Raw genomic sequence first — 27,983 nt, forward strand, 5'->3', positions numbered from 1 at the left:
GTGCGCGCCCCGCCCGCCCGCCCGCCCAGCAGAGGCTGTGGCCGCCGCCGCCGCCATGAACGCTGGGGGCCCTTTCCGCGGGCCGCCCGCCTTCCCCCCGCCGCTGCGCTTCGGGCAGGCCGCCGGCTTCGGGCAGGGTGGCGCTGCCGCCGGCCTCCCCTTCGCCCCCGCGCCCACCACCGCCTTCGGGCCGCCCTACGGACTAGGCCAGGCGCCGACCTTCGCGGCGGCGGGCGGCAGCGGCACCCCGGCGGGCAACGCGGGGTTCAGCTTCAAGCCGCCCACCAACCTGGGCGGCTTCCCGGGGCCGGGCGAGGCGGCGGGCGGCGGGGCCTTCGCGGCGCCCGAGTTCCGCTTCAAGGCGCCCGAGAGCGCCGCCGCTTTCAAGCCGCCGGCGGGCGGCGAGGCGGAGAAGGGCCCGGCCGCCCCCGCCGCCTTCACCTTCTCGCCCCCCTTCGGCTTCGCGCCCGAGCCGGGCCCGGAGGCGGCGGCGTCGGGGGGGCCCTTCTCCTTCTCGCGCCCCCCCGCCGCTCTGGGCCGGCCGGAGGAGAAGGGCCCGCGGCCGCTCGTCGAGGAGCCGGGCGAGCCGGCGCCCAAGAGCCTCAAGCGGAAGGAGGAGCGGGAGCGGTCGCCGCGGCGGGCGGCGGCGGGCGGGCGGGCGGCCCTGGCGGCGCCGCCGGAGAAGCGGGCGGTGGTGCTGAGCCGGCCCCGCGGCGGAGCGCTGTTCGGCCGCACGCTGCAGGAGGTGCTGCGCAGCCAGGGCCGCGGGCACCGCGACCGCGGAGAGCCCGCCGAGGCCGAGCGGGGACCCGCCGAGGAGCCGCCGCCGGCCGAGGCCCGCGAGCTTCCCCGGGAAGGTAGGCTGGGGCGGGGAGCGGGGGGCAGGCCGGGGCCCCCACGGCCGGGTGTCACCCCTCGGCTGAGGTGGGTGTCTCCCTGTTTTTACAGATGCCGCCGCCGCCGCCACCCCCGCCCGCCGGGCCCGGGGCAGCGAGAGCACGGAGGGGCTGGGGGGCCCGTCCCCCGGCGAGCTGACGGCCGTCCAGTTCAAGAACATCCCGGATTATCTCAACGACAGGACGGTGCTGGAGAAGCACTTCGGCCAGTTCGTCAAAGTCCGACGAATCATGACGAGGCGCAATAAAAAAATGGCCGTTCTCCACTTTTTTGATCATGTGAGTGTGGGAAGCGGTTGGTGCCAAAGCAGCCTTAAACCCGAGCGCTTGTGATGGGCCCGGCCCTGGGGGGAACTGCCCCCCTGTTTGGTGACGCAGGGTGGTTTTCACCTGGGGGAAAGCTTTGTGTCACGAGCGCCGTGTTACGGACGGGATGGAAGTGTACAGAGGTGCACGTCAAAGCGGTCGCTGCCAGAGCTCTGCCTGGCTTTGGCTGTCCTGTTAGCACCCAGCGCGGGCATCAAACAGATCTTCCCTGTTTGTTGTCTCACGTCACCCAAACCTGAATTACGTACCCTGCTGCGTTCTTGGCTTGGCAGCACCGAGGGTGAGGTGAGCTCGTGCCAGCCTTGCAGGGTGACCTGCTCGCTGGGAGTACTGCCCTTACATCAGTGCTGAGGTGTGTTGAGGAGCCAGTTCAGAGACTGCGTGGCCTGTTCCTCTTTTGTGCTTGAAAACACACCTTTGGCTCAAGTGCTCTAAGCTTGCCGTAGCTCTTAGAAAAGCAGCAATTTTTGTGGAAACTGCTGGTTGCGTGTAGGTCTTGAGTGAGAGATTAAAAAGCAGTAACCAGAATTTCATGGAAATTGGTAAATGTTTCTCTGTCAAAAACTGCACTGGTCGTTTGGTGTTGTGATGCTAACAGGTTTTCATACTCTGCTTTTGTTTTCTTTCAGGCCTCTGCAGCTCTCGCCAGAAAAAAAGCGAAAGAGTTGCACAAAGGCATAGTAACGTTTTGGCAAAAGAAGAAAACGAGTAAGTCTGTGTTTCGAGGTATTTTTACTGGGTGATACATAAATGGCGTGTCATCTGCTCTGTTCTTGTTTCCTGATGTGCTGAGATTGATAGAGAGATGATCTCCGCAGTAAGGATGTTACAGTTCCAGAAGTAGGATGGTTTTCTTTGACTTTTGCTAGTCAGACTGTTTGGTGTGCAGAGCTTACGGCAGCGTTGAAGGTTGTTCTTTGCAGAAGCATAAAAATAGTTGTTCTGCATTTTGTGACATCCCGGCTAGCTCTGTCTGTGGCAAAGGCTAAGAGTTAACATGTAGGGGAGGGGAAGAAGAACAGGGTAAAGCAAGTAATTGCTTCCAGAATAATTTCTCAGCCTTTAACAGCCTATGGCTGGGGAACCCTGGGCGCCAGAAGGGGTGCCTTAGACCTTGGAGAATTTTCCTCTTGTGGAGTTCCCCAGTTGCTTTTGTAAGCTGTGTAAACTTCCAGCATCCAGAGTTCTGTCCTCTGGTGTTGGGAAAGTTTTAAGTGAGCGACTGCAAATCACAGTTGGAAATTGCACTGTTTCTTTCTTAAATTCGTGTCGTCAAAAACATTTTTCTTGGTCTGAGCCAAAGTGCTGTTCCAGCCATATGAAAGAACTGAAGACACTTGAAATGACAGTGCACGAGAGAATTAGAAACCATTCATGCAGCCACGCAAGAGGAATATGGTGATGTTAACTTTGTGCTCCTATCTAGAAATAGGATGTTCTTTGGGGATGTAGGAAAACTCGGCTTCAAGCACCTTGCTGCCTGCTTCGGAGCACGGTCTGGGATGTGGGCTTCCAGGGCACAGGAAAGTGTTCTGAGAACTGTTCTGGAGTACCCCGGAGCGATTGTCAGTGTTGCTGAGGCTGCTGTTCTGCCTATCAACAATTACACGCTGCTTAAACCAAAAAGAGAGCAAGCTACGGAGAACTGAGTTTAGTATTCCAGACCCTGTTCAGGATTAGGGCAAGAGGAGATGTGAACCTTGGCTGTTCACCCCTTAGGCAACTACCTGAACTGTCAGGTGCTTCCCTTTCTTCAGCTTTACGAATGCTGCATGTGTACCTCTGAGATCCCGGCCTGGGGACACGCTTCAGCTGTCAGCAAATGAATGGTCAAAGCTGTGGTGAACCAACCTTTGACTTGCCTTTCAGAAAATGAGCAGCTGCAGAGTTGTCTTCCTGAGAATTAACATCTTGAAGCGGCAGCTATAGGGGTGCCTGTTTGCCTTTGTCATTTTATTGTGGTGTTAAGTGTCTGTAGAAATGTGAATGGCAGTATTCTGAAATAACTGATCTGAGATAATGTAAGAAATCCAACTGGCTGAAAATTTATTCCTGGCAGAAGAAATTCTCTCTTCCTGCAAGGTGTAGATGTAACTCTTGAGAAGGAGTGCCAACCTCAGGCTAAGTTTGGGATTGTGAAATAAATGATTAAAATGCTTCAGAAGGAGCACTGGGAATTGTGGTTACGTAGGTGAAATGGGTTTCATAGCCCGTAGAGAGTTACAACTTGTGGATTATATCCCAAACCTGAGAAAATTTAAACTTGGATGATGATCAGACTTCACTTACTGACAATCTGCTGACTGATTATAGTTATTGCTAAGTGACAAGTGTTTTTCAGTAAAATATCCTTTACAGAACAGTGAGGCTGACTAGCAGTTGGTAGACTGACTTGGTACAGCTTCCAGTGCAAGTAGTCCTGGAAGTTTTGCATACAAGTAGAAAACTGTGACTCTTAGTTTTATTTTCTAATAGTATTTTTTTTTAAACAAACTGCTCACCACCACCCCCCTGCGGGGAAAAATGTTGTTGCTTAAACTATTAAGCATAAAGCCAGGTCTTTGCCTACGTTATATCAGGTCCAGCAAAAAGAGAATTTTCATCCAAGGAGAAGAAAGCAGGTGAAGATGAAGGAAGGCAAAGCGGTGAAGAGCAAAACTATCAGCATTCCTCTCTTCAGAAGCCTTTAATGAGATCCTCTGCCAGCGGTGTCATGCCTGGTAAAAGGTACGTCTGCTCCTCTGGGAATCCCGCTGGCAGGAAATGGGGTGCCTGGGGAAAAATGATGTGTGCCAAATAGTCGTGTTCTTATCAGGGGGTGTGCTTCCCTTGTCTTCTGGTTTGTCTGAATTACAAGCTCGCAGATCTTGCATTTTGTCAGAAAGATATGTCTAACGGCTTGTGAAGGTCTTTTACTTTGGTCTGCCTATTTCTTTTGAATATTTTGTTCATAAGAGCAAGTAACACCTGCAATAGTGAGGCATAAGGGAATTGAATGAAAGAGTGCAGAGCCAAACTAGGACCAAGCAGTAAGGACACTGTTTGGTGGTCATGATTAAATGAGCTTTTGAAGTGAGTAGCTTCGTTTGTAGTCAATGACAGCTCTGTGGAATGAGAATCCCCTTTTCAGAGTAGCTGGTAAGTTTGGGTCATCATCTGGTCTCACTTCAATGAATGCTCTTTGTACAGGAATCCTGTTCCGTGTCATTCACTGAAGGGGCAAAGTTGTCATCTTCCTGTGGTACCTTAATGGTGTGTCTAGTTTGACAAAAGTAATTTGGTGTGTGCAGTCATGTGATTATAAAATTGATAATATATTGTGAAGGAACAAATGCTCCTTGACTTAAAAATATGTTTGTGTCTGGCCCCTTGTAAAATCTCTTGACAATCTCTGTTGCTATAGAAAGCATTAGGTTTTTTTCACACCAAACAGCTTAAAATGCAAACAGCTGTGCCACAGTCATGCAAAAATGCAGCTATCTGGTTCTGTTCACTCTCAGACAGATTCAGTACTACCATTTCTGTTGTACAGAGGTTGAGGCTCTCACCACAATCGAGAATGCTTGGCTGTGTTGTCAAGGCAGTGCTGAGGATTTAACCGGATTAACTCCCAGTGCTGGTGTTAGCTCATAACAACCTTAGTGTGTTGACACGTACTTTGTTTATTTGATACATTGCCTCGTGAACAAAATAATCTTCTAAACAGAGATGTTGAAGTCCTAAAGGAACAGTGAACTGATGAAGGCTGGGGCATGCTTTAGTGTATTAGTGATTAAAAAAAAAAAAATCTTCTATTTTTTAGTTCTCCGGCAAAGAAGCCTGGTCTTCGAACGACACTGCAGCTTGCAGCAGATCTGTTTGATTCTGGTTCTGAAGGGCAGAGCTCAGAGGCCTTGTCATCTCTTGGTAACCTGGTAGGATTAGTGGCCGAGACATCTGAAGAAAGATACCGTCTTTTGGACCAGAGGGACAAAATCATGCGACAAGGTAATTACACAAGTTAACGAGTGTAACATCTGCTTCTCTGCTGAAAAGAAGGAAGTGTTTGGTGTCTGTTGCAAAGCTGTTGCTTTAAAGGGAGAATTTAACATGAACTAGTCTATAAAATACTCTTCTGTTGTACATATATACATTAATTTCTTGTAGAACACACAAAAATCTGTTTTACTCGCTGCATGTGCGTATTTCTTGTGGAAGGTGAAGAGCAGACAGTTCGTCTTCTGTGAAGGAGGCTATGTAGGGAGATTTTCATCCCTGCAGGCTCTTTGAAGAAGGCTACCCAAAGGCTAACTGTGTTTCTCTAATTTCAAACTACTACACAGTTAGTAACTATTTCAAGAGAAGGCCCTTTGTTTTACAGTGCTGGGTCATAAACCCTTCCGTCCTGTTCTTGCCATTTCAAGGCTGACCCTACTTTTAATTTAAGATCTTGTTTTTAATATCAGCAAATAGATTTCTCATCTGTTTGATGTGGAATGTCTGGTGCTTAGTTAGGACACAGAAAATTGGGTATCTTTTAGAGGCTTCAGTCTTCTCAGCAAAACTCTTGATATCCAGGTGGGACGGTAGGAGAAACTGCCCCAAAGTGTCACCAAAACGGGATAAAAGAACTTATGGACACCGATGGGATGTAGATAAGCAGACGCTCCTTTATTAATGGCCGGGTGCGCAGGGGAGTCTTCTCACCAACAGCACACACCTAACTCATGTAACATGCTGATTATAGAGGATACAGTCATACATATTACTCAAGTTCTCATACATAAACATGATAACTCCCATAACTCCTTTTCATATTCCCACCCCTTTCTGGTCACACGCACTTGAGTCCTGAAATGAGTCGTGGGCTGCTTTTGCGACCACCACGGACTACTGACTCAAAAGAAAGACCCTCCAGTGCCCTTGACCCAAGGATTTTTGGCTTACACTGCAATTTTAACATGCTTTGAGGCCCTTTCACAATGTAACTTTTACAGTACCTGGTCTATAGGGCAGTAAATCGTCCTGACCGGACAGTCTGATGATGGTACCTCGTCACGAGTCTTATTCTTTGTCTAGAAATGTAGTTAATGGTTATCACTAGTCTACGTGGCCTCAGCCTGGCACTTTAAAAGAAGAACTTCGTGGCAGTATATAACTGGTTATATAGTTACTCTAAATCATGCCTTATTTAAATCCAAATGATCAAAAATCATTAAAATCGGCTCAAATTAATAACAAACCAGTAAGACAAGGAGTGGTGCAACTCTGGGACAGGCCTCAGAGTGGGAGAACCCAATCCTTGTGTGTTTCTGACCACACCAAGGTATGGGTACAGCCTTGCTCTGAGTAGAGGCAGGGTGGGAATCCCTAGAGACCTTGTCCCACCAGCTTTTTTGAGAACTGTTGCCCTAGCAATGTACTTCTGGACATCCATCCATCCATCGACCAGTGTACGTACTCCAGCTGAGGCGTGTGGCACGCTTAGGGCTGCGTTGGCACACCAGGGTAATAGCTTGTCATGAAAACAAAAATGAGAGATGCTTAGTGTTTGTTCAATTGTATTTTCTTTTAGCTCGAATAAAAAGGACTGATCTTGGGAAAGCAAAAACTGTTGTTGGCACTTGCCCAGACATGTGTCCTGAAAAGGAGCGCTACATGAGGGAGACGAGAAATCAGCTCAGTATCTTTGAATTGCTTCTAGGGTCTGACAAGGTATGAGCCCTCTGTATTCAGGGGTTTGTTGTTCCCAGGACATCTGTTTGCGTGCTGCTCATATAAAGCTGTCAGTGTTTAGTTGATCACAGGGTTAATTCCGGTGGAAAAATTCTGGAGGCCATTGCAGTAATTAATGTCTTTCAATTCCCTGTTGTACAACAAGGCTAGAGAATTGCTTTTTCAGTCTGAGTAATGTCTTTTATTTAGCTACAGACAGGCTTTTAGAACTATAGTTCTAAAACTATAGGGCAGCAGTATACACTGTCTTGAAGGTTATGAGTTTGAGACTAAGTCAACATGTAGGATCCTGTCGTAAAAGAAAACAGAATACATTTGCTATTGGGCTGTTGGTGTGAACAGTGGAGGAACTCCTTTAATAGTCTGCTCCTTACTAAACTAAAGGCATGGATGGGATGAAATGCTCTCTTCTGAAAAGCTGACCATACTCCTTGAGCTTTGATTCTTTTCTCCACGTCTTGCAGGTAGATCATGCAGCAGCAGTCAAGGAATATAGTAGGTCTTCAGCAGATCAGGAGGAACCTTTGCCCCATGAATTGAGACCCTCTGAGGTGTTGAGCATGACCATGGACTATTTAGTGACAAACATTATGGACCAAGGAGAAGGAAACTACCGAGAGTGGTATGACTTTGTTTGGAACAGAACTCGTGGAATAAGAAAGGTGAGCACTGGTGGATGGAGGTGTTTGATGATAGGAAGCAAAAGATCACATAATGCTGTAAAAAGTGAAGCAAAAAGCAATAGTAATTCAAATGTTTTGAATTGCAAAGTGACTCAAAGCACAGTTGAAATGAGTTTTCCAAAGGTAGGGCCAGATGACTATGCTCTTCAGCTGCAGTTTAAAAATACATGCAATGCTTTCTTTATCGTTCTGTTTAGGATATAACCCAGCAACATCTCTGCAACCCTCTGATGGTGTCTCTGATTGAGAAGTGCACTCGCTTTCACATCCACTGTGCTCACCACTTGTGTGAAGAGCCCATGTCCTCCTTTGATGCCAAAATCAACAACGAGAACATGACTAAATGCCTACAGAGCTTGAAGGAGATGTATCAGGACCTGGCTAACAAGGGGATTTACTGCAAGAGTGAAGCAGAGTTCAGAGGTTATAATGTCTTGCTGAATCTCAACAAGGGTGATATTCTCAGGTGGGAACAACAGATAACACTTATTTTCTCCCTTTTGCCTATGGGAAGAATTGAGATTAGGATTAAGTCCACACAAATTGTAGTGGAAGTGCTTAGTTGCAAAATATTTTTGCCAAACAAAGTGTACTGTAGTGATGGTTTATTTTAATTTTTCAGCAGGTCATTTTAAAATTCTATCTTTTAAGAAAGATAAAACAAAGCTTATTTTTTCTTCCTTGAATAACTCACTAGAGCTTCTTCAGGGGGTATAAAAAAGCAACCAACCAACCAAAAAAAAAAGTTAAACCTTCACTATTCTCAATCAAGGAAAATTTTTTTCTTTTCGCATGATGGTATCCAATTTTCACTGCTTTATCTGCAGTAGGAATAAGCAAAAAACGTTTTGTGGGCAGAGTCATAGTTTGCTTTTCTGGTCAATCTCTTAACTGCCTTCCTCCCTAGAGGTTGGAGCGATGTACCTAGGTAATAACATGCTGATTATGCAAGCATCATTAGAAGATTAATGATCAGTAAATAATGCTGCAAATTTAATTCACAGCCATTTGTTTTGAACAGGAGTTGCATGTCGTGCTTAAAACTCCTGACTTTAATTCTGTTTTGTTACAGGTTGCTGTTATATTGTGATTGTTAGTATTGAAGCAAAAGGTTTGTCTCTGTCTTTTTGTCTCCACAGAGAAGTACAGCAGTTTCATCCAGAGGTTAGAAACTCTCCTGAAGTTAGATTTGCAGTTCAAGCTTTTGCTGCATTAAACAGCAACAACTTTGTGAGGTTCTTCAAGTTAGTGCAAGCAGCTTCCTATCTGAATGCCTGTCTCTTACACTGTTATTTCAGCCAGGTGAGAAAAAGGCAGATGGATGTTTTTTAAAGTGTTAATCAGTAAACCAGTCTGGAACTTTTGGAAGGAAGTCTTCTTAGCAGAAAACTCGGTAGATGTTTAGCCTTTAAAATAATCTTATTCTCGTTTCTTCAGAAGTGATTAAAAATTTAAAAATATAAATATAAAAGGCAAATATTAAAATGCTACTCTTAACATCTTTCTTCCCACAACTGTGTACAAATACGTTATTTCCACTGAAAATAATTGGGAAGCAGAGAAGCAGGCCTGAGACTTTTGCAAAGGAAATATCAACCTGCACTTTCAGAAGCCCTTGCAAGGTTTTTCTCCTGTACAAGAACCACAGTGATACGATCAAAATGAGCAGTGTTAAGGAGGAGCAGAAACTAGAAAGCGAGTGCAGAGAATTTAAAAAGAAAGTTAAATCTGAATAGATGTTTGATGACAAAGTATTGATTTCTTTTAAACATGATTTTCATGTTTATAGTACATTTTGGGGTCTTTAACTTAGTAGTTACATGGCTTTTTCTTTTATCTTCCCCCCCCCCCCCCCCCCAGATTCGTAAAGATGCTCTCAAATCTCTCAATATTGCCTACACTGTGAGTACCCAAAGATGTACAGTGTTTCCCTTGGATCACCTGGTCCGCATGCTACTGTTCAAGGATTGTGAGGAAGCAACCAATTTTATCAGTTATTATGGCCTGAGTGTATCTGATGGGTAAGTGTAAGGAAAAGGGCGTCTGTGCCTTAAGATGCCTAGTGGGGTTAGACTGAAGTTACATGAAGTGTTAATGGGCTGCTCCTGCAGTCTGCAACCAAAAAAGAAAAAACACACGTGAAGGGCAGGGGCTGGGCTCTGTAAGCAAAGCACCAGGATAGTGATGGGTGCAAATTTTAATAATATCTTCTATTTTATTGCTGTAATTATGAAAAGTTCTTTAATTTTGCATCTTTCCCTCAAGAAGTGAGGTTTGTATCCCTGTAACTACTGTGACTTCCCACAATAGCTTTTTTTTTTTTGCACTTGTACATCTTTTTTTACTTGGTTTGATAGGGATTTCGAGGATACAGAATTCCTTCAACTTTCTGGAAGCTGGTGGAAAAACGAGAGAAGCATTTCCCCCAAAGGAGAGACTGTATATTGAGCTCAGTCTCCATTGGACTCCAGGGATTTTTTTCCCTACAAAGAGATGTTGTGGATAACCCAGTAGAAAAAAAAAAAATTGTTTCGGCTTCTTCTTTTGCAGCTGAATTGTAGTAAATTGCAGCTCTGTAGGAAATGAGAATACAGTTCTGCTTCTCAGGAAACTGGCATTGTGGTGATGCATGTAGGGTGGGGTGAAGCCGAACAGTGCAGAGCAGTTTAATTGAGAGGATGTTGGAGGCCAATGGTTTGCAGAGAAGTGTCTGGCATGGAAATAGATATGTTGTAAGGTGTGCTCACGCAGACTGGCAATCTCAAGAACTTGAGAAGGCAAAAAAACTTGAGCATGCCAGTTACTCTATTTAATACTGTTAACATTCTGTTTTGAAATAATAAATTAGCCAGACTACAGGTGCCAAGATTAGAAGATTGCAACTTTTAAAATTACTTCTGTAGATAGCCATGGCATCTGTCATGTGGGATGTAGTCTAGGCAAAATGTGCATGGATAATACACACAGTGGATAAAGGTTAAAAGGAGAAAGAGACAGAATACACCCACAAGGGTGCCCAAAAATGTTAGTTCAGCTTGTGCTCTGTCCGGGGAGGATAGCTGTGAAGACAGTGCTGTCTGCCTTCCCTGCTCTGGTTCCAGCCAAAGATGGCGATACAGGCTACAGGGAGCAATCCTGAGTGCCCAGTGCCTGTCTCGCTTTGCCTTGCTAAGCTGGCCAACTGAAAACCTGGAGCTGTGAGGATGTACTCCTGTTTATTTCTCCCCAGCGGTTACGTGGAGCTGAATCGCTCAGCTTTCTTGGAGCCAGACGGATTACCCAAGCCGTGTAAATCGGTGTTTGTCAGCCAGAAGCTAACTGTCTCCGTTGGGGAAGTTGTAAATGGTGGGCCGCTGCCCTCGGTGCCTCACCACGTGCCTGTGTCCAGCTTCAACGGACAGAATAAGTACACCGGCGGAAGCACCCCTGTGGATCAAGCTAGTAGTAGCCAGAAATCCAGAGTGGAAGCAACAGGTAAGAGCAAACATGCATTTTAGATACTGCTCAGGGATGACCTGTTGAGTCAGCTCCAGAAGTAGTTTTTACAAAGCAGAAACTGTTCTTGGCTCACACAGGTTGGAATTCCATGGAAATTTGGATGTAATGAAAGCATGTTTTGATTTAAGTGTACTTATATATCCGTAAAATCTACGAAGTGGCCTGATTCATGAAACATATTTCCCAATACAGGAAAGGCACTAATAAAAATGAATGCAATTTTGCCAACATAGGTGAAATAACTAGATACCTGGCTACTTCAGGCAATCAGCTGCCCTCTTCAGTTTGCAGATTTTGTATTGCAACTGTTTGTTCCCGCTGTATATATAGTCATGTTGTTTATCAGGTTAGCTGAATGTATGCTTTTTTGGTCCGTGTTGGAAGTACAGATATTTTGCATTTATTCAATGGGGGTGTGTAGGTGCTAGGTGTGTACTTGACTTTCAACAGTTGTTTTATTGGAAATGAATGTGGTTGGTATTGGAGGTAAGGTGCGGTGAAATTTTTGGCATGTTTTGTATAAAATACTCCTAAATTAGTTTCCATGATATAATTCCATTTTTAACTTTAAGGCAGCAAGCTTCTGTTATGGACTTGTTTTATGACCTGACGAGACTTATCAGACAAGCCAGCTTTTGAAGGTGAGTTGTTTTGCTTCTGTTTTGACTGACCTGCTTTCCTTAATTTTTCTCTTTCCCCTTTTGCCAAGAAGGAAGAGGGGAAAGCAGAGGTGTGGATTTAGATGCCGCAGCAGTGAGAGTCCAGCCTGCAGCTCATCTTCTGCCCTCACTGTTGCCTTGTCAGCTTGTGCCAGTGCTGCCTCCTGCGCAGACAATCTCCCAACCTGCTGGGCAACCTGAGCCCCTCTCTTCAAAGCCTCAGCCTGTCTACACAGACACAGTAAGGAAACTTAAACCCATCCTGAAGCGTTTGGGAAAGATCTTTGCGATATAATCAAAGGTAACCAAGTTCTTAGGTGGTTTTAGTTTTCCAGAACCTGCATGTGTTATGTAGAGGCGAAAGGAGACGCTTCAGTGCTCTGGATACTGTAAGAAGTTGTTTTCTTGGACTATTTTGAAAAGAGAAGGTCTTGAGTGATTTCAGATGCAAGCCTGAAATGTCAGTGTTTATCCTTCATAGGATAAACAGTCCTGTCTGCTTAGTATTTGAGAAACCTGTAGGGAGAGAGTCAGAAAGTGATAGTACAAAGTTATTATCTTTTACTTAGCAGGTAAACTTTGCTTTAGTGAATAATATTGAGCTGTTTCTTAATGGCTCGTATTTCAAGTGAGACATGACAAAGTTTCTTCTTGTGGGTATATGACTATTAATGTTGGGTCTTGAGTGCGTACCCCGTGTATCTGTGCCGTTCCCCTTTTTCTCCCTCTGCACATGTTTAGGTATGTTCTAATGCTGAACCCATCCCAGAGTGTCCCATTGCTTTGTAAAGTACAGCTGCTATATTCTACTTAAATGTGGCTGCATTTCAGTGAAGATTAGACCTGGTCATTTGGAATTAAATGAGCTAGAATGAGAGAAACTCTCAAGTAAGAAAATAAATTCCTCTCAAAATTCACTTTTCTTAGCTATTATTTCCTAACTTGACTTGCCTGTTTTAATAGAGAAAGCTGCTTTTTGTTTCTGGGCTGTTACTAACCTTTTAGCCTCAAATTTCCACGCTGTTGTGTTTTAAGTTAGCTTAGTAGAAATATAGATGATGTCACCAATTACAGTCAGTTAAACAAGGCTGAAAAGCCTCACTTCTCCTTCACATGTGCGCCCAGGCCATCCTGAGCAGGACTGTATCTTGCTTCAGCTGTTTTCTCTGTTGTCTTGTAGGACATCGACGAAGTGGTGGATGGGCTGGTGGACGACGTCCTCAAAGGAGAGTGCCGAGAAGTCGCCGGAGCGGGAGCGGCTTACATGACTGCTGCCATCTGGTAAAGAGCATTTATTGCTGGTACTGCTGGAGTCTGTCATCAAAGCTGCAATTTGCCATAGCAGTGGGAAGATCATAAAACTAAGCAAGGCAAGGTCTTGCTAGCCTAATGGAACGCTAACTGCAAACCTGTAAACCTTGCCTTGCGTGGCGCTCACGCCGCTGCCACGAGAAACGTGTGTTGTGGAAGGGAAGGGGCCTGAAGGGGGACCAGAGGAGTAAAGCCCAGATCTGGCTGCCTCTCTGCTTCAGATAATGCTTCCTCTCCAAGGCATTTAGTAGAGTTGTAGATGTGGGTTTGTGACAAAACCAGTGTTGCTAATGCACGAGTGTTTTCATCATTGCTGAACAGCACAGGGTCAAGGCCTTCCTGTTTTCCATTCCGCAGCTCTGCAAGTAGGCTGGGGGCGTGCCAGAGGCTGGGAGGGGACACAGCTGGGACAGCTGGCCCAGACCGACCAAAGTCCGTACAATGTGATGTCATGACTGGCATTAAAACTGGGTTGGAGGAAGAAGGTGGTGGAGTTTTCTGGCTTCCAGGGTGGCCATTGGTTGGAGACTGTCTGGAGATTGGTCTGCCTGAGGGAGGTGGTGGCTGACTGCCTTTGCCTTGTTTGGTGGAGGTGTGGGGTTTTTTCCATTCACCTGTTATAGTGTCTTTATCTCCATCCACAAGTTTTCTTGCTTTTGTTCTTCCTATTTTATCCTCTGTCCTGATATGGGGTGGGGGAGTGAGCCAGTAGCAGTGTGGGTGCTTGATCGGTGGCTGGAGTCAGCCCACCACAACGGAACAAGGGTATGTTTGAGAAAGCACAGACATAGGGCTTTGAATGAAAACTTTCTGGTTTTTGAAAAGAGAATTGCTCTTTCTGCACAGCACCGCAGAGGCCACCACGGAGGAACTCGTGACTGAAGTGATGGGGGAGATGCTCAGACAAGTGGCTGGGAGTGTGCTTAGCACAGAAAGGGAGCGTGTCAAAGAGGAGAGGCGCAGGGTGGAGGAAGAGAGGTGAGTCGAAGCTTTTTCTGCGGGGCAGGGTTGTATACACCCCTAGGCAGCGTAACGACAGCTGGTGCCAACCCGAGTCCTTGCGTGTGTGCTCAGGCCCTGTGTCTTTGCCACACCCATAGCACTCAGTTTGTCTCACCTTGAACTGCCCTGGGATCGTGCAGTCAGTCTGTCCTTTTTATGTTCTCCGGTGATCTGCTAGTTAGTATTTTGGTGACCTCCCAGAGCCACTATGAAAATGGTGGAATTTTGGGAACTTTTATTCACCCAGAGCTTCCAGAGAGGGAGATGCATTCTGGCGCTGCTATACACAGGAACTTTGTCTTCCGAGTGTGCTACTTCTCTGTAATTTACTGGGGTAAGAATAAAATAACACCAATGTTGTCCCATTTTTGAGGGAAACCTGGATCTGTGCAAAGCTGTTCAAAGATTAAAACCAGCTGAGTTTTAGGTGAATTAACTGACACCACATGTAGTGCTTGTGTAACTAAGCAGCAGGTCTACCACTGTAAATCTTGCCACTTGTGCAAATCTTTTCTCTGTCTTTCCAGGCAAAAGCAGGAAAGAGAACAGTTAATAAAGCAGTTGAGCCAGTTGGTGGGTATGGAGTTAATGGAAGAAGTAATAAAGGAGAGTGTTCAAGAAGCTTCAGCCAGTGAGTTAAGGTACGTACAACATACTGTATGCTATACTTTGCTGTAGTATGCTTTCCTAAGGGCAAGAATTTGTTAGGGAGTGGTGGGCTTCTTGCTTGGCCTTCTCTGAGTCCATCTTCAATAAGGTACTTTAAGGAGAGGGTAAGTGTACTTGGTCGTACAGGGGGCTGCCTGTTTGCAGTCACACTCCATCAGGTAGTAGCAGTCCTCTGGGGTGGAGGAAATAAAGGCTTTGTCAAGGACAAGGCTGCCCTGTGTGCTAATTTTTCTTCTGAATCCCTTATGGCTCAACTGTGGGCTCTCTTGTAGATGCTTCTTTGGAAGCCCATGATCACTGTAAAACTTGAATGATTTCTGACGGACTACGGGCCTTGTTTAGAAGGGCAATAATGTAGAAGTGTGGAAAATCCCTCCCCTTTGCTAAATGTGATGGTCTTCCCTGTTTGCACCTCATCTAATTGTGCTGGCACTTGTGGTGGTCTCCACCTCACTAGAGGTCTTGGTTTGTTTCATTTTGAACTAGATGTGCCTTGGAAAGAGACCGTCAAGCCCGTATTGCCCGATGTTCAGAAGAAGTTTGTGGTCAGGTCATGGACCTCTTTCTGGAGGACGAGATTTTCCAGATTGCCAAGGAAACCCTTCAGGAGCTCCAGTGTTTCTGCAAGTACTTGCAACGGTGAGTTGCCGCCCTATGACACAGCTGCTTCTCTTGGGAGTGTTGGCACGGAGTGGTTAATAGAGTTTGAATTTACAGATGTCCAGTTGCATTTTTTGCTGTTGTCTTGATAAGGGTAGACTTAAGGCCTTATTACTAGCCTCTAGGAAGTTGCTCAGCTCTATGTGGGCAGGGGAGCATACCTCATCAGAGTCAGGAAATGAGCTTGAAAGATTTCAGCTTCACTATCTAGAAACTTGTAATAATTTTTCCTTCTTTCTACTGGATGCTGGTTTTTCTGGGTGTGTGCTAGGCGTTCAGTGGCTGTTGTGGTGCTCCAAGGCAGAGATTCATTTCTTCCTGTGCTGTGCTGCCCCAGTGCAGTCAGGGTGAGGTGCATTTCAGGTGGCATTTCTCATTGCTAAAGAGGAAGCAGCAGGCTAGTCTCTTTAATGCGGAGCACCTTCCCTTGCAGAATGCTTTCTGTCCTAAAACTGAGTGTATGTGTGTCTTCAGAGTGTGCCTAAATCACCTTCAGTGTGATGGTGAAGGTTAAGGAGGAGCCTAAAGATACATGAAACAAATGTACATGCAGCAGTCAAGAGAAGTGGATGATGTAGGAATGTTTTTTATGAGCCCTGAACATACCTGAGGAAACGTAATAAAAGATTTCAATTCATAAATTTCTGTGTTACGAACCTGTTAGGTGTATATGTTTTGAATCATCTGGTCACAGAAAAATAGATTAGCATCTAATGATAAAGGCTTTATTATATGTTCTCTCCTTGATGGTGAATTTGCCTTTTTAAATGTTCATTAGAAACAGAACAAGAAAAAAAGAGAGGCTTACCTTTCTTACTGCAATAGGTGTTGCAAAAGTATTTTCAGCAAGTGAGATAAGAGAAGCTTTATAATGGGTCACTGTAAAATGCTCTATGGGCTAGGAATAAACACTCTGAAAAAGGTGAAGGAGAACTATACTTTTGCCTGGGGAGCACAGCTAGGCCGGCTGAGGATGGGATGAGACGGAAGAGCGGTAATCCTGTTTCCCTCCTGTCATCTCTCTGGCCACTGAGAGCAAGTGCAGCTTGCTGAGCAGAAGGCTGCTCCCTTTTGTCTGCATTGGTTTTTGACTGGGGCACAAGGCTGCCCCGTTTGGATGCTGCATGTGTACAGCTGGCAGGTCTCGTCCTCTGCGTGCTCTGTTTGAGCTCTGACTCCGCAGCTGTGTGCAGAAACACAGCCTCAGCCCGCTGCAGCACCTCACGCTGGCCCCTGGGCAGACTGGGACTTGGGTGTTTGAGAGCCCAGTCCAGTCTGCAGAGCAAAGGTGAGAAAACCTTGTTTGGTCTGCAGAAGGGTTTATTAATGTGACCTATTTATTCTCTTCCAAAGGTGGAGGGAGGCAGCGGCAGCTCGAACAAAGTTGAGACGTCAAATGAGGGCATTTCCAGCTGCTCCCTGTTGTGCAGATCCAAAAAATAAACTGAAAGCACTGGCCCCCAGTGCTGAGTGGCCTGTAACCATGGAGAACTTGCGCAGGGGAATTGTAGACCTGGGGAACGGAGGAAAGCTGGGAGTCTCTTGCACGAGGTAAGGATACTTACAGTGACAGTAGTTGGCAATCTGGTTGGTTACAAAGTAGTCCTCTTTGAACCTCCATTGTGAACGTCAATGGTTTTGTAAAACTGCTCTCAAATACCCCCAAAAAGACCCTTTCTGCACAAATGCTGGGACAAAGACTGCAAACCTGAAGAAACCCTTCTTCTATTCATGGCAGCTTTCTAAAGTGTCCGCAGTACTTTTCAGGTCTTGGTGTTTCTTAAATTTGGTTAAAGTACCTGTTTTGTACCCAGAATTACAACCAAGAATCTCTTGTTTCCAGATTGAATTGGCTGAGAAACAAGACAGTGCATGACATCAAAGTTCAGCACTTCTACCAGCAATTGTTAAGGTATGTTGGCGTTTGATCCTTGTTTTCTTAGCAAATTGTAACAAATGCCAGAAATCTTGGAAATACCAGTAAGGAATGGCAAATCATACTCGGTTGTCCACTTGCAGCCTTGCTTCTGGGAGCATTTTCCAGAGAAGGGAAACTGAGAAATAAATTCATGAAAGTGTTAGGCCATCTGATCCTATTGCCGTGGGTGTAACTTTAAGGATCTGATGGATATTATGGTTTTCTTGTACCTGGGTGGGATGATGCCTGGGCTGGAGTATAGTGGGAGAGGAGTAAATGAGCTGTTACTGGCCTGGCTTGTGGCAGGAAGGAATTGATCTGGATGTTGAAAATGCAGCAGGAGGTCTCCCTTCACACAGCTCATCATGCATGGCCCGTGTGTTTGTTGGAGCCAGGTGTGTAGGGTGCAGTGTGTAAGTGAAGCGGTGCACAAATGGTCCCACAATCCCCAAAGTAAGGCTCATGCAACACATCTGGCAGCTGCAGTTCTTGAAGGCATCTGGTCTGTAGTGAAATAGATGTGAAGGCAACAGATCTAAAGAATTAGCTCAAACTTTTGACTGTTTGAACTGGGTGGTAGCTACTTAGAGTATTGTAACTTGTTCAAAGCGAGAAAAACGTTCCCCAGGTGGGAAATGAGCACTAGGGGGTCTTTTCACCAGCTTCTGTCTCTCTCTTTTAAGTGATTTCGCTTGGACTCCCCTGGATCTTGTCTCATTAATCACTGAACATACTCCAGTTCAACAAGAACAGGTGTTTTGGAAGGTGCTATTGGTTTTGCCAAATGATGATGAATATGCAGAGGATGATCCCAACAGGTAAGTAAGAGTTGATTGCTGGGTCGCTTTCTCAAACAGGGCAGTCAAATAGAAGAAGAGTAGTAGTATACAGTCTTTGATGTATTTTTTTTTTCCCCATACCATGTCAAATATCCAGTTTGGTTTTTTTCTCCAGAGCACTCTAAAGAATATAGCTGTAGTTTATTGTAGTGGTCTCTATCTTCTGACATTGTTCATTGAATTCCTTTTGCTGAAAACAGAAAACCTTGAGATACGTAGCAGTGGATCATTTCAGCACATTTAGTAGCTATTTAGTAAAATCCAAGCAATATGAAGGTTGGAGTTATAATAAATTGTGGTGTCCTAGAGGTGCTGGTGTTAAAACCCTAAGATGCCATTTAAAAAAACCAAACAACCACCCCAGAAGCCCACTCTTTCTTGTTTGCCAGGGTACTGGTGGATTGGTTAAAAGCCAAATTTAAGGGAGACAAAAACTGGAAGAAAAACGCTTCACATACAGAAGGCAGAATTCAGACACTGACGTTATTTAATTCTCCTGGCATGCAAGGGAGCAGAAGCGTTAATATCAGTGTGTGTGTAAAGGTAAGTGAGAACAATTTTGTGATACCTAACAGGCCATAAGTGCAGGGTGTGTTTTTTGCCAGTGGATGTTGTGCAGAGGCTTTTGACACTGTCCTGTCAGATGGAGGGAGATGATACTGGGAGGGATGAGGTTGACGAAAAGGTCTGAAAAAAGATGGATTTTGTCTTTGTTTCCAGTCAACTGAGTAAATAACCTGCCTAAATGCAGTGCAATAGTTAGAACCTCAGTCATCTCAATTCCTGATGCCACATCAGGTGCTGAAGTGCACTTCTGTAGCATCTGTTGAACACATTTATCTAACCGCTCGTTGTTTTAGGGTTTGCAGAGCTCTTGGTAACAAATGTCAGAGCTGAATGCTAGTGGTAGTAAACTGCAGATCTCAGTATGAAAATAGCTTTGTTTAGCTTCAGCTACATTACTGTTGTCGTCCTTGTTACTTGTATAGGTGGCACACGGTGTGCTCTCTGACTCTGAGCTCGATATGGCTGAGACGCAAAAAGACGTGCTTGGAACCAGTGGTCTCATTCTTCTCCTGCCCCCTCGAGTTAGGAGTGAAGATGTTGCGGATGATGATGTTTATTGGCTTTTGGCTTTGCTACAGTTGAAACAGTTGCTCCAGGCCAAACCTTTCCACCCAATAGTTCCCCTGGTGGTTCTAGTCCCTGGTCAGGAAGAGGCGGCCACCGAGAAAGAAGTAGAAGAAGGTATGTAATTATTTCTGTGCCTTGAAAAAAGAACATGAATATTTAGGGCTGTCCCAAGTAGAACTGTTGCGGCTACCGCAGTTTCTCAAATGCAGCATCTAGTAAAGGGAGAGACTGAAGTACAACACTTCTTAAAGCTTTGCTAGAAAGCCTGGGGCCTTGAGAATTGATCAGTATGGAAAGAGATGACCTTCCTTTTGGCTTCCAGTTGCCCTTTGCACACAGTATTTGATCCTGAGAGTCTGTGGGCAAGGATGGAGAAGTGATGCTGTGGATGTATGCAGAGAGTATGGTCAGAGTAGGAGGTACCCATTTGTTTGTTCTCTCTATATGGCGTGTTTTCTTATTTTTAAGGTTTGATGCTGCAGGACTTGATTTCAGCCCAGCTTATTTCAGATTACACCATTGTTGAGCTCCCAGGTTCTATCAATGACTTAGAAGGCACGAGAAGGGTAAGAACAGCAGCTCACATGAAGAGATACTTGACTGGTTTAGCATTAACCTCTCAATTACTAATGCCTTATAAAGAATGATTGTGTTCTCAGTAGCTTAAATAGCAACCGAGGCTTGTGTAATGGGGTATTTTTTCCGTTGAAGTTTCTGTAACAGTTTTTGTTCTAAAAGCTCTCTTCCCATTTTTTTCACATACCTGAATTTGCTGAAGTCGGGTGCTTTCTTGTTAATAGTAGTTCCAACATCAGCCAGAACTATTCTGAAATTAAATATTTCTAACTTTCCATTATTTGAGACTGTTGTATTTTAACTGAGTAGAGATCAATGGCATTTCCTACATGAAAGATAGTTTCACCTGTGTAATACTGAAAAGTGCACTGAGACCAAAGTATGTGGATTATGTAAACCCATTCTTGTTTGTCCCACCTGCCTTGACTAGCAGGGGTACTGTTGCTGCCTAATGGGTGAGCGTTAGTGGTAGTTAAGCCTTTGTACCTCTAAGCTGCCAGCCCTAAAATGCAAAGGACCCTTTGTAGGTCTTCTAGCTGCTGTGAGATCAGCCAGTATTGTTCCCTCTTGATGGATGGGACTTCAAGCTCGGTGGATGTCTTTATGCTCTCACATATGTAAAGAAAGATTGTACAGAGCTCTCCCTGACAGACTCCAGACACCAGCTTCTCCCTTTGTCCTTCAGTTTGCTGTGTGCTTGGTAATAGTGACCTGGAGATAACTCATAAAACCTATGGTAGAAAATTATACTTATAAGTCTGAACAAGTTTTTTGTGTGTGAGTCACAGCAGGGTGGTTTGGAGAGGTGGGAGAGGGTAATGACCAAGAGCAGGTAAGTTGACTCAGACCAAAAGCAGCTCCAGCCCTGTATTCCCTTCTCAAGGTGTCTGAAGAAGGTGCCTCAGAAAGAAGGTGAGAACAAAACAAGCCCAGAGTGATGCTCCCCCACAAACCCTCACCGCTTGCATCTCTTTGCAGTTAAGGCCTGCCAGTATCAGACATGGCTTCTCTGATATAGTCACCTTGGGTTAATTTCTGTAAAACTGTCCAATTTCTCCCAGATAAGTTTTTTGGCATCCCCAGTGTCCTGCAGTAGGGAATTCCACTGTGTGACTGCACCTGGTGTGAACAGCCTCTTGCTGTGTGTTCCTGAGCCTGCTGCCTGGCAATTTAGTGTCACGCACCTGGTTGGAGAAGTACTGTTGCAAACGTTGGGATGATGAGAGTTGATTTGGTTCTATTTTGCTGCATAGCATCTTCAACAGTCTTACATCAAACTTAGGCTTGTAGGATTGAATCCTTTGTGCCCTGATCGCCGCAGAGCACTTCCCAACTACGCGTGTTTTGTGTGTTGTAGATCGCAGCGGCTGTGGGCTGGCTGGTTTCCCAGGGCCCTGACTCCCCTGAGCTCTGCAGTCAGACCCTCCGGGAGTACATCGAGGATGGGATTAATGGTGAATTTGCCCAGCGCTTCTACCATGACTGCAAGGAGAGGCGTTTAGCTGGCCTGTCATCTCAGGAGCCTGGGGTCATCGTAGAGCTGTACAACAGCGTGCTGCAGTTTCTTTCAGATGTGGTGTCATCAGAGCACTTTTGTGATTTGTCCTGGCCTGTTACTGAGTTTTCTGAGCCTGGGGGTAACAAGCTGTTGCCCCACCTGCACTGGAACACACCTGATCACCTGGCCTGGCTGAAGAGGGCTGTGCTGTCCTTCCAGATCCCGTACCTAGATCTGCCTCCGTTAGGTGGTATGTACTTCACCCTGCGGTGTGCTCCTGGTGGCACGTCATTCTCTCAGATGTGCCTGTGCCATGTTGAACTACCAGCCTGTAAGGTGGATAGTTTCGCTCTGTCACAAGTTCTTGCAATTAACTTGCTTTTTTTTTTCCCCATAGCTCCCTGGCGTCCTGTTTGCCACATGATTTTTCAGTACATGTCTCAGATTGCTAGTTCTTCCCATACTCAACCACTGATCCAGTCTCAAGTGGAGAATCTGCTGAGCAAAACTTATCAGAAATGGAAAAACAGGACATCTGGGGACTCTGATGAAGAAGGACCCTCTGTTGAGGAGATCCCTTGGGACGATATTTTGGCAGTCTGCATTGATCATAAACTGAGAGACTGGAAACCACCCAAACTGCCTATTACACCAGGTATCTTGCGTCCTTCTGCAACACGGATGATACTTCTGACATGACTGTGTTCAGTAACTTGACAGGAGGGAACTATGGTCTTGATCTCCTCTTGTAGAACGACGCTGTGCTTACTGCACATCTAGCTTTTCTTTAGAGCGTGTGTTTAGTGTTTATGACTTGGCTTGAGCTTGTGACTTAAAATCTTGTCTCTGTGTGAAGGGATGTGGTCAGAGTCTTTCAGCCCTCCTCTCCCAGTAGGAGAGGGTTTACATTCAACCAAAGGCCAAGAATTAGTCCCTCAGACGTCACGTAAGCTCAGGTCAGCTGAGATGGCAGGCTGTGACTGTTAATGAGCACGTCTATGGATTAATGAAGGTTGTCTCAGATTCTGCTTGCTTTCAGTTTCAAGTGTGTTTGGCTCAACTATAGGGAGCCTCTTTTAATGAAACGGCTGCTTAACCCACTGAACGTTGAACTTGGATGCACTAGAATTTTTAAAATGAAGATAAAGCAGCATTTTAGAGTCTTGCCCAGGCGGCTTCTTTTTACCTGCAGATTACAGTTTAAATTACTTGAAAGCGAACATGCAATTTTTCTTCAAATTGGCTTTTCAGTACTGAGCTTTTCTTCTGAAGGGGAAAGTCTGTTCTAATGTTAAATGTTGGGTTTGGGTTTATTCACAGAAGCAGTAAGTGAAGATGGTCAGATTCGTGTGTACTTCTTCAGGGAGCATTTAAAGAACTTCACTCTCCCTTTTTCTTGGGAACAAGCCAGACTGCGCACACAGGAGGAGATCCGGCAAGGCCACGAGAGGTGAGGTGGCTGCTGGCACTGCCTGGGGGAGTAGCATTCAGCGGGCCATTGTGCCATCAGAGTTGCTCGGTGAACTCTCTGGAGGTTGCTCAGGGCCTCTGTGATGAACATACAGTGCTGTCACGATGCTGAAAACCAGCATATGGCATCCTCCCAGAAAGGGCTTGTGCACATCTCCTTGAAATGCTGTACAAGGGTGTGCTGAAACCTGGTAGTAAGTAGATTTTATTTCTGTAGGGTTACTCAGCTCTCAAAGAAATGGATTGCTTGGGAGATGCTTAAGTATTATAAATGGAGATATTAACTTATCCCAAAGAAAATATTCTTGAGGCTTTGGAATTAGACTTGTAGACAAAGCATGGAAGAAAAACAGTGTGAGGTTGGGGAAGAGCACAGGAATAAATCATGAGCGTGGCCTTTATTTCATAATGCCCCCTCTTACATTCACCTTCACTTGCAGCCTGGACATGTGAAACGATTTGCTGATTTACTCTTTGGTAATTACATGCTAATTTTGCAGTGTTTTGAGTTCAAAAGAAGGCTTTGTCTCTGACTTGTGGGAAGACATCAGGAAGGGACCACTGATAAGAGAAAGTGATAGAGGTTGAGCAGGGAGTGTGCCTTAGGGCTGTGTGAGATCTCAAAAGTCTAGCTTGCTTCCCCAGCCTTGTTCTCTTCTCTCCTGGAAGCTTAGCTGCTGCTCTTCTGTGTAGCAGATGTGTAGATACCTTTCTTTGGGGTGAATCCCAGCCCCCTGTCAGATTAGTTCCTCTCAAATCCCACACACAGGTGGTGGTATGTTGGACCCTGGTACAAGGGAATTAGTCTCCAAATGATCAATTCTCACTCCCTGCTATTTCCAGACTTCAAGCTAATAGGGAAAAATCAACACACTTATGCCAATTTCTGTGCTTTTGTTTCTTTTTTTCCTTCCTCCTCAGGTCAAGGGTAAAATCTTCCAACTCTTCTAAGAAGCCCTGTAGCGTCTCCATGATGCCAGGTCAATATGGTTCTGGCACAAGCATGCTGTCCAGTCAAGAAAAGAGCATTCCCAGGGCAGATGAATTCACAGACACAGCCTCAGCCCAGGAGCTTCTCCCAGAGTGTCTGTTGGCGCAGTTGCAGCTGGAGAAAAGGGAAAGCAGGAGGTAAGTTGCCAGAGCAGCATCCTCTCCCTGTAGCTCTAGCCCAGGGTTAGAAATTGTTTACAACTTGGACGTAATGGGAAGCTGATTAGGAAAGAGCCTAATCTCCAGTTTCATCTGATTTCATCAAGCACATCAGTGCAGTGCAGTTCCCCGCTAACTGGATGGTAGAGACACTTGGAGTTTTGAGGAGCAGTTGGAAACTGTGGTCAGTCAAGCCACCAAAACTACAGCAGTGCCGTGTGTACGGCAGTCTGTGTGTCCTGCGGTCACAAAGGGCACTCGTCCTACCTGACCCTCAGGGCAGGATGGCGGGCACTGGTCTGTGCCATCTACCCCAGCAGCGGCCGGTGTCTCCCCGCAGACAGAGCTGCCGAGGGCAGAGGCAGCAGCGCAGCCTCAGACCGCGGGACGTGCCCAGACCTTTCTCCTGGGGCAGGGACAGGCAGCAGACCTGCCCGCGAAAGGTGTGCCCAGGTGGAGGAGCTCCTGCAGCAGGTTGGCTGAGCTGCAGGAGGTGGTGGGAAAGCTGCCTTAACATCAGGGAGGCTGAGGAGGAGGAGTTAGATGGCTGGTTCTAAGTGCAGTCTGCAGTGAGCCCACGGCCAAACAGCCAAAACCTCCTGCACCGGCGCACGTGGAAGGGAGGGGGGCAACGATGCAGAAGAATGGAAGCTTGCCAGGGCAAGGACCTGCAGGAGGGAGAGACTTCCCCTGAAGCCTGAGGTGCCTTTGCAGAACCGCTTCACCACGCCACACACTGAAGAGGAAAGACTCATCGCATCAGGAGAGACGCTGGAGCTGAGTACGGCCGCCTGGTCTGCTCCCGTATAACAACCAGTGCGACTAAGAAAAGGCGGTGGGTGATGGTAGGTGACTCTTCTGAGAGCTACTGAGGCACCATCTGCCGACCTGAGGCACGCCAGAGGTGTGCTGCTTACCGGGGGCTGGTGTCTGAGATGTCACCCAGAGACTGCCAAGCCTCCTACAGTCCACTGACTGTATCCACTGCGATTGTTTCACGTGGGCACCGATGATACAGCCAGGAGCAGCCTGAGGAGTCTCAAGGGCTCCGGAGCCCTGGGGCTGGTGGTAAGGGACTCTGGAGCACAGGTGGTTTTTTCATCAGTCCTCCTGGTCAAAGAGAAGGGTTTTGAAAGGACTGGTTGAATCTGGCAAGTCAACAATTGGTTACAGGGTTGGTGCCACAGCCAGGGGTTTGGCTCCTTAGAGCATGGGACTTGCTTTGAGAAACCTGGGCTGATAGGGTTCATCTGTCAGAGAATGGGAGGAGCATCTTCGGCCATAGGCTTGCCAAACTGGTGAACTTTAAAGTAGCCAGGAGAGGGGAACCTTAATCCATCCCACTCCTACCAGCTTGATGCCAATGTCAGCCATAGATGTGTGGAGAAGGGTCAGAGGGCAGCAGGAGAGCACTTGAAGAGCAGCACAAAGGAATTCCAGCCAGTAGATCAGCTTCATTGGGGGCCCAACTTAAACACCTCTATGCACATGCATGTAGAATGGGGAACAAACAAGAGGAGCTGGATGTGTGCATGCCTGCAGGGCTACGATCTTACTGGCATCACGGAGCTATGACTGGAGTGGTGACATGGAAGGATACAGACTCTTTAGGAAGGACAGGCAGGAGGGACAAGGAGCAGGCGTGGAGGGTTCATCCTCTATGTCAGTACCCAGCTGGAGTCCCTGGAGCCCTGCCTGGGGATGGGTGAGGATCTGACCAAGAGTTTATGGGTCAGGATTAATGGGAGGGCAGGGACAGGAGATGTTATCATGGGGATCTGCTGCAGGCCACCCAACCAGGAAGACCGAGTGGATGAGGCCCCGTATATACAGATAGGAGCAGCCTCATGTTCACAAGCCCTGGTCCTCATGGGGGACTTCAACCACCCTGATATCTGTTGGAGGGACAACACAGCTGTGCATAAGCAACCCAGGAGGTTCCTGGAATGCATTGATGATAACTTCCTTCTCCCAGTAATAGAGGAGCCAATGAGAAGGGGTGCTGTGCTGGATCTTGTTCTCACCAACAAGGAGGGCCTTGTGGGAGTGTGGAGCTCAAGGGCAGCCTTGGCTGCAGTGACTGTGAAATGGTGGAGTTCAAGATCCTTAGGGCAGTGAGGAAGGGTGCACAGCAAGCTTGCTACCCTGGACTTCAGGAGAGCAGCTTTTGGCCTCTTCAGGGATCTGCTTGGCAGAGTAACAGGGGATAAAGCCCTGGAGGGAAGAGGGGCCCAGGAAAAGTGGTCATCTCTAGAGAGTGCGTCAGGTCGGCAGACAGGTGTCTTGAAGGTGAACCACAAAGATGCTCAGGGGGCTGGAGCACCTCCCCTGTGAGGACAGGCTGAGAGTTGGGGGTGTTCAGCTGGAGAAGAGAAGGCTCTGGGGAGACCTTACAGGAGCCCTCCAGTACTGAAAAGGGGCTACAGTAAAGGTGGGGAGGGACTCTTGATCAGGGAGTGTAGGGATAGGATGAGGGGTAACGGTTTTAAACTGAAAGAGGGTAGGTTTAGATTAGGTGTAAGGAAGAAATTCTTTGCTGTGAGGGTGGTAAGACACTGGAACAGGTCAGAGAAGCTGTGGCTGCCCCCTCCCTGAAGGGTTCAAGGCCAGTTTGGACAGGGCTTTGGGCAACCTGGGCTAGTGGAAGGTGGAAGGTGACCCCGTGGCAGGGGGTGTTGGAACCAGATGATCTTTAAGGTCCCTTCCAACCCCAACCATGCTGTGATTGTATGACATGTCTATGAAGCCCACTTTGGGATGTCAGTATGGTGCCTGTAACAATACAGATGACAAAGCTGAAGAACTAAAGCTTTTGAGGTTGCACAGGGTTTTCTTGTCTTTGCTGCCTTCCCCATCAGTTGGGCATCTTCAGTCTGTGTGGCTCCTTTCTGTACCATCTATGATGGATTTTTGTCATAGCAGTGGCACACGGCAGACCGTGTTGGCAATGAGTGGGAGCATCAGATCTTTCTTGCAGATGTTTCTGAACTGCAAACTCTTGGTTAACCCACTGGTTACAAGAACAAAGCCAGGCTGTAATCTGACTGGTGCTCTTGATCTTTCTGTCCAGGTTTGAAGAACAGTTGCACCAATGTCTAGCTGAGGGCGTTGAGCCCCGTGGTAATTTCGTAGGTCTTCCTCTCTACCTCCCCCAGTCCCTGGTCTCCACCCCAGCTCTCATCTGTCCACTGATGAAGAGTCCTGCATCATCTGCTCAAGAGGTAAGAAAGGGTGGTACTGAGAATTAACTAGCTCTGAGGAGTGCAGGTGCCAAACCTGCTGCAGTTGCAAAACCTTCAATGGGAATTACCTTAGTGTGCAGTACTGGATAGACTTGGGAAATAAAGAGTCGAAAAACTACGCCTTGGAAATAACTTCTTTCCAGGGATGGATCTGGAATAAGAGTTCTTCACAGGTGTTCATGCTTTCTGCTGCTGGCAGTCATAACAGTATCCCTTGTGGTGCTGCCCTGTAACACAGGGAATCGCTGTTGTGGGTCATCTTCCCCCGGTTAAAGGGAAGCTGGGGACAGAAATAGAAGAACATGCCATTTTTGCCTTACCTCTTCAGGAGTGGGGGGGGTGGGGGGTGGTGGTGCTGACCTCCATGGTTGTTCTCAGAAGTGGGGGAACAGCCAGTGCGCTGAGTAGTTCCTTGCTGGTACTGGGTAATGCTTCTTTCTCAGTCTCCTCTCTTTTCCTTCTGCCCAGGGTGGGAGTCAAGAGGAGTGCAAGCCTTTGGCGGAGGAGCGAAGCCCCATGCTGTCGGACAGACTGAAGCACTTGCAATGGCTCCTCGGATCAACCAAGGAGAGTGAAGTTGTCTCCGAGCTCCACCTGTCTGCTCTGGTGGACATGGTGGATATTTGAGTGGAGCTGAGAAACATGTGCATGCCAACGCGGAAGTCTCAGACAAAACTTAGATGACCAATTTGATGTCACTTTTAATTATTAAAGGTTCCACAGCAATTTATACTCTA

The 27,983-nt window shown here is 46.6% G+C and overlaps 1 protein-coding gene across 3 annotated transcripts; it reads left to right on the plus strand.

Annotated features, from left to right (window-relative positions):
- Positions 1–39: 39 nt before the first annotated feature.
- On the plus strand, positions 40–27,983 carry MCM3AP (minichromosome maintenance complex component 3 associated protein). 3 transcript variants are annotated; one of them, XM_074872388.1, is made up of 28 exons: positions 40–857; positions 949–1,175; positions 1,853–1,931; positions 3,803–3,950; positions 5,026–5,210; positions 6,778–6,917; positions 7,403–7,600; positions 7,819–8,087; positions 8,761–8,923; positions 9,482–9,642; positions 10,851–11,095; positions 11,829–12,019; positions 12,959–13,059; positions 13,936–14,067; positions 14,619–14,732; positions 15,247–15,399; positions 16,774–16,971; positions 17,264–17,332; positions 18,022–18,156; positions 18,567–18,720; positions 19,167–19,425; positions 19,780–19,877; positions 21,245–21,635; positions 21,783–22,040; positions 22,706–22,835; positions 23,777–23,983; positions 27,075–27,225; positions 27,715–27,983. In XM_074872388.1, the coding sequence occupies exons 1-28, from the start codon at positions 56–58 to the stop codon at positions 27,871–27,873; spliced, it is 5,517 nt and encodes a 1,838-aa protein (XP_074728489.1). In that variant the 5' UTR covers positions 40–55; the 3' UTR covers positions 27,874–27,983. The 3 variants fall into 3 exon arrangements, with proteins under 3 accessions (XP_074728489.1, XP_074728490.1, XP_074728491.1); XM_074872389.1 differs by having other exon boundaries at positions 11,832–12,019; XM_074872390.1 differs by lacking the exons at positions 27,075–27,225; positions 27,715–27,983 and adding an exon at positions 24,112–24,271.

The sequence above is a fragment of the Strix uralensis genome, chromosome 6 (assembly GCF_047716275.1).
Source record: "Strix uralensis isolate ZFMK-TIS-50842 chromosome 6, bStrUra1, whole genome shotgun sequence".
Taxonomy (NCBI): Eukaryota; Metazoa; Chordata; class Aves; order Strigiformes; family Strigidae; genus Strix; species Strix uralensis.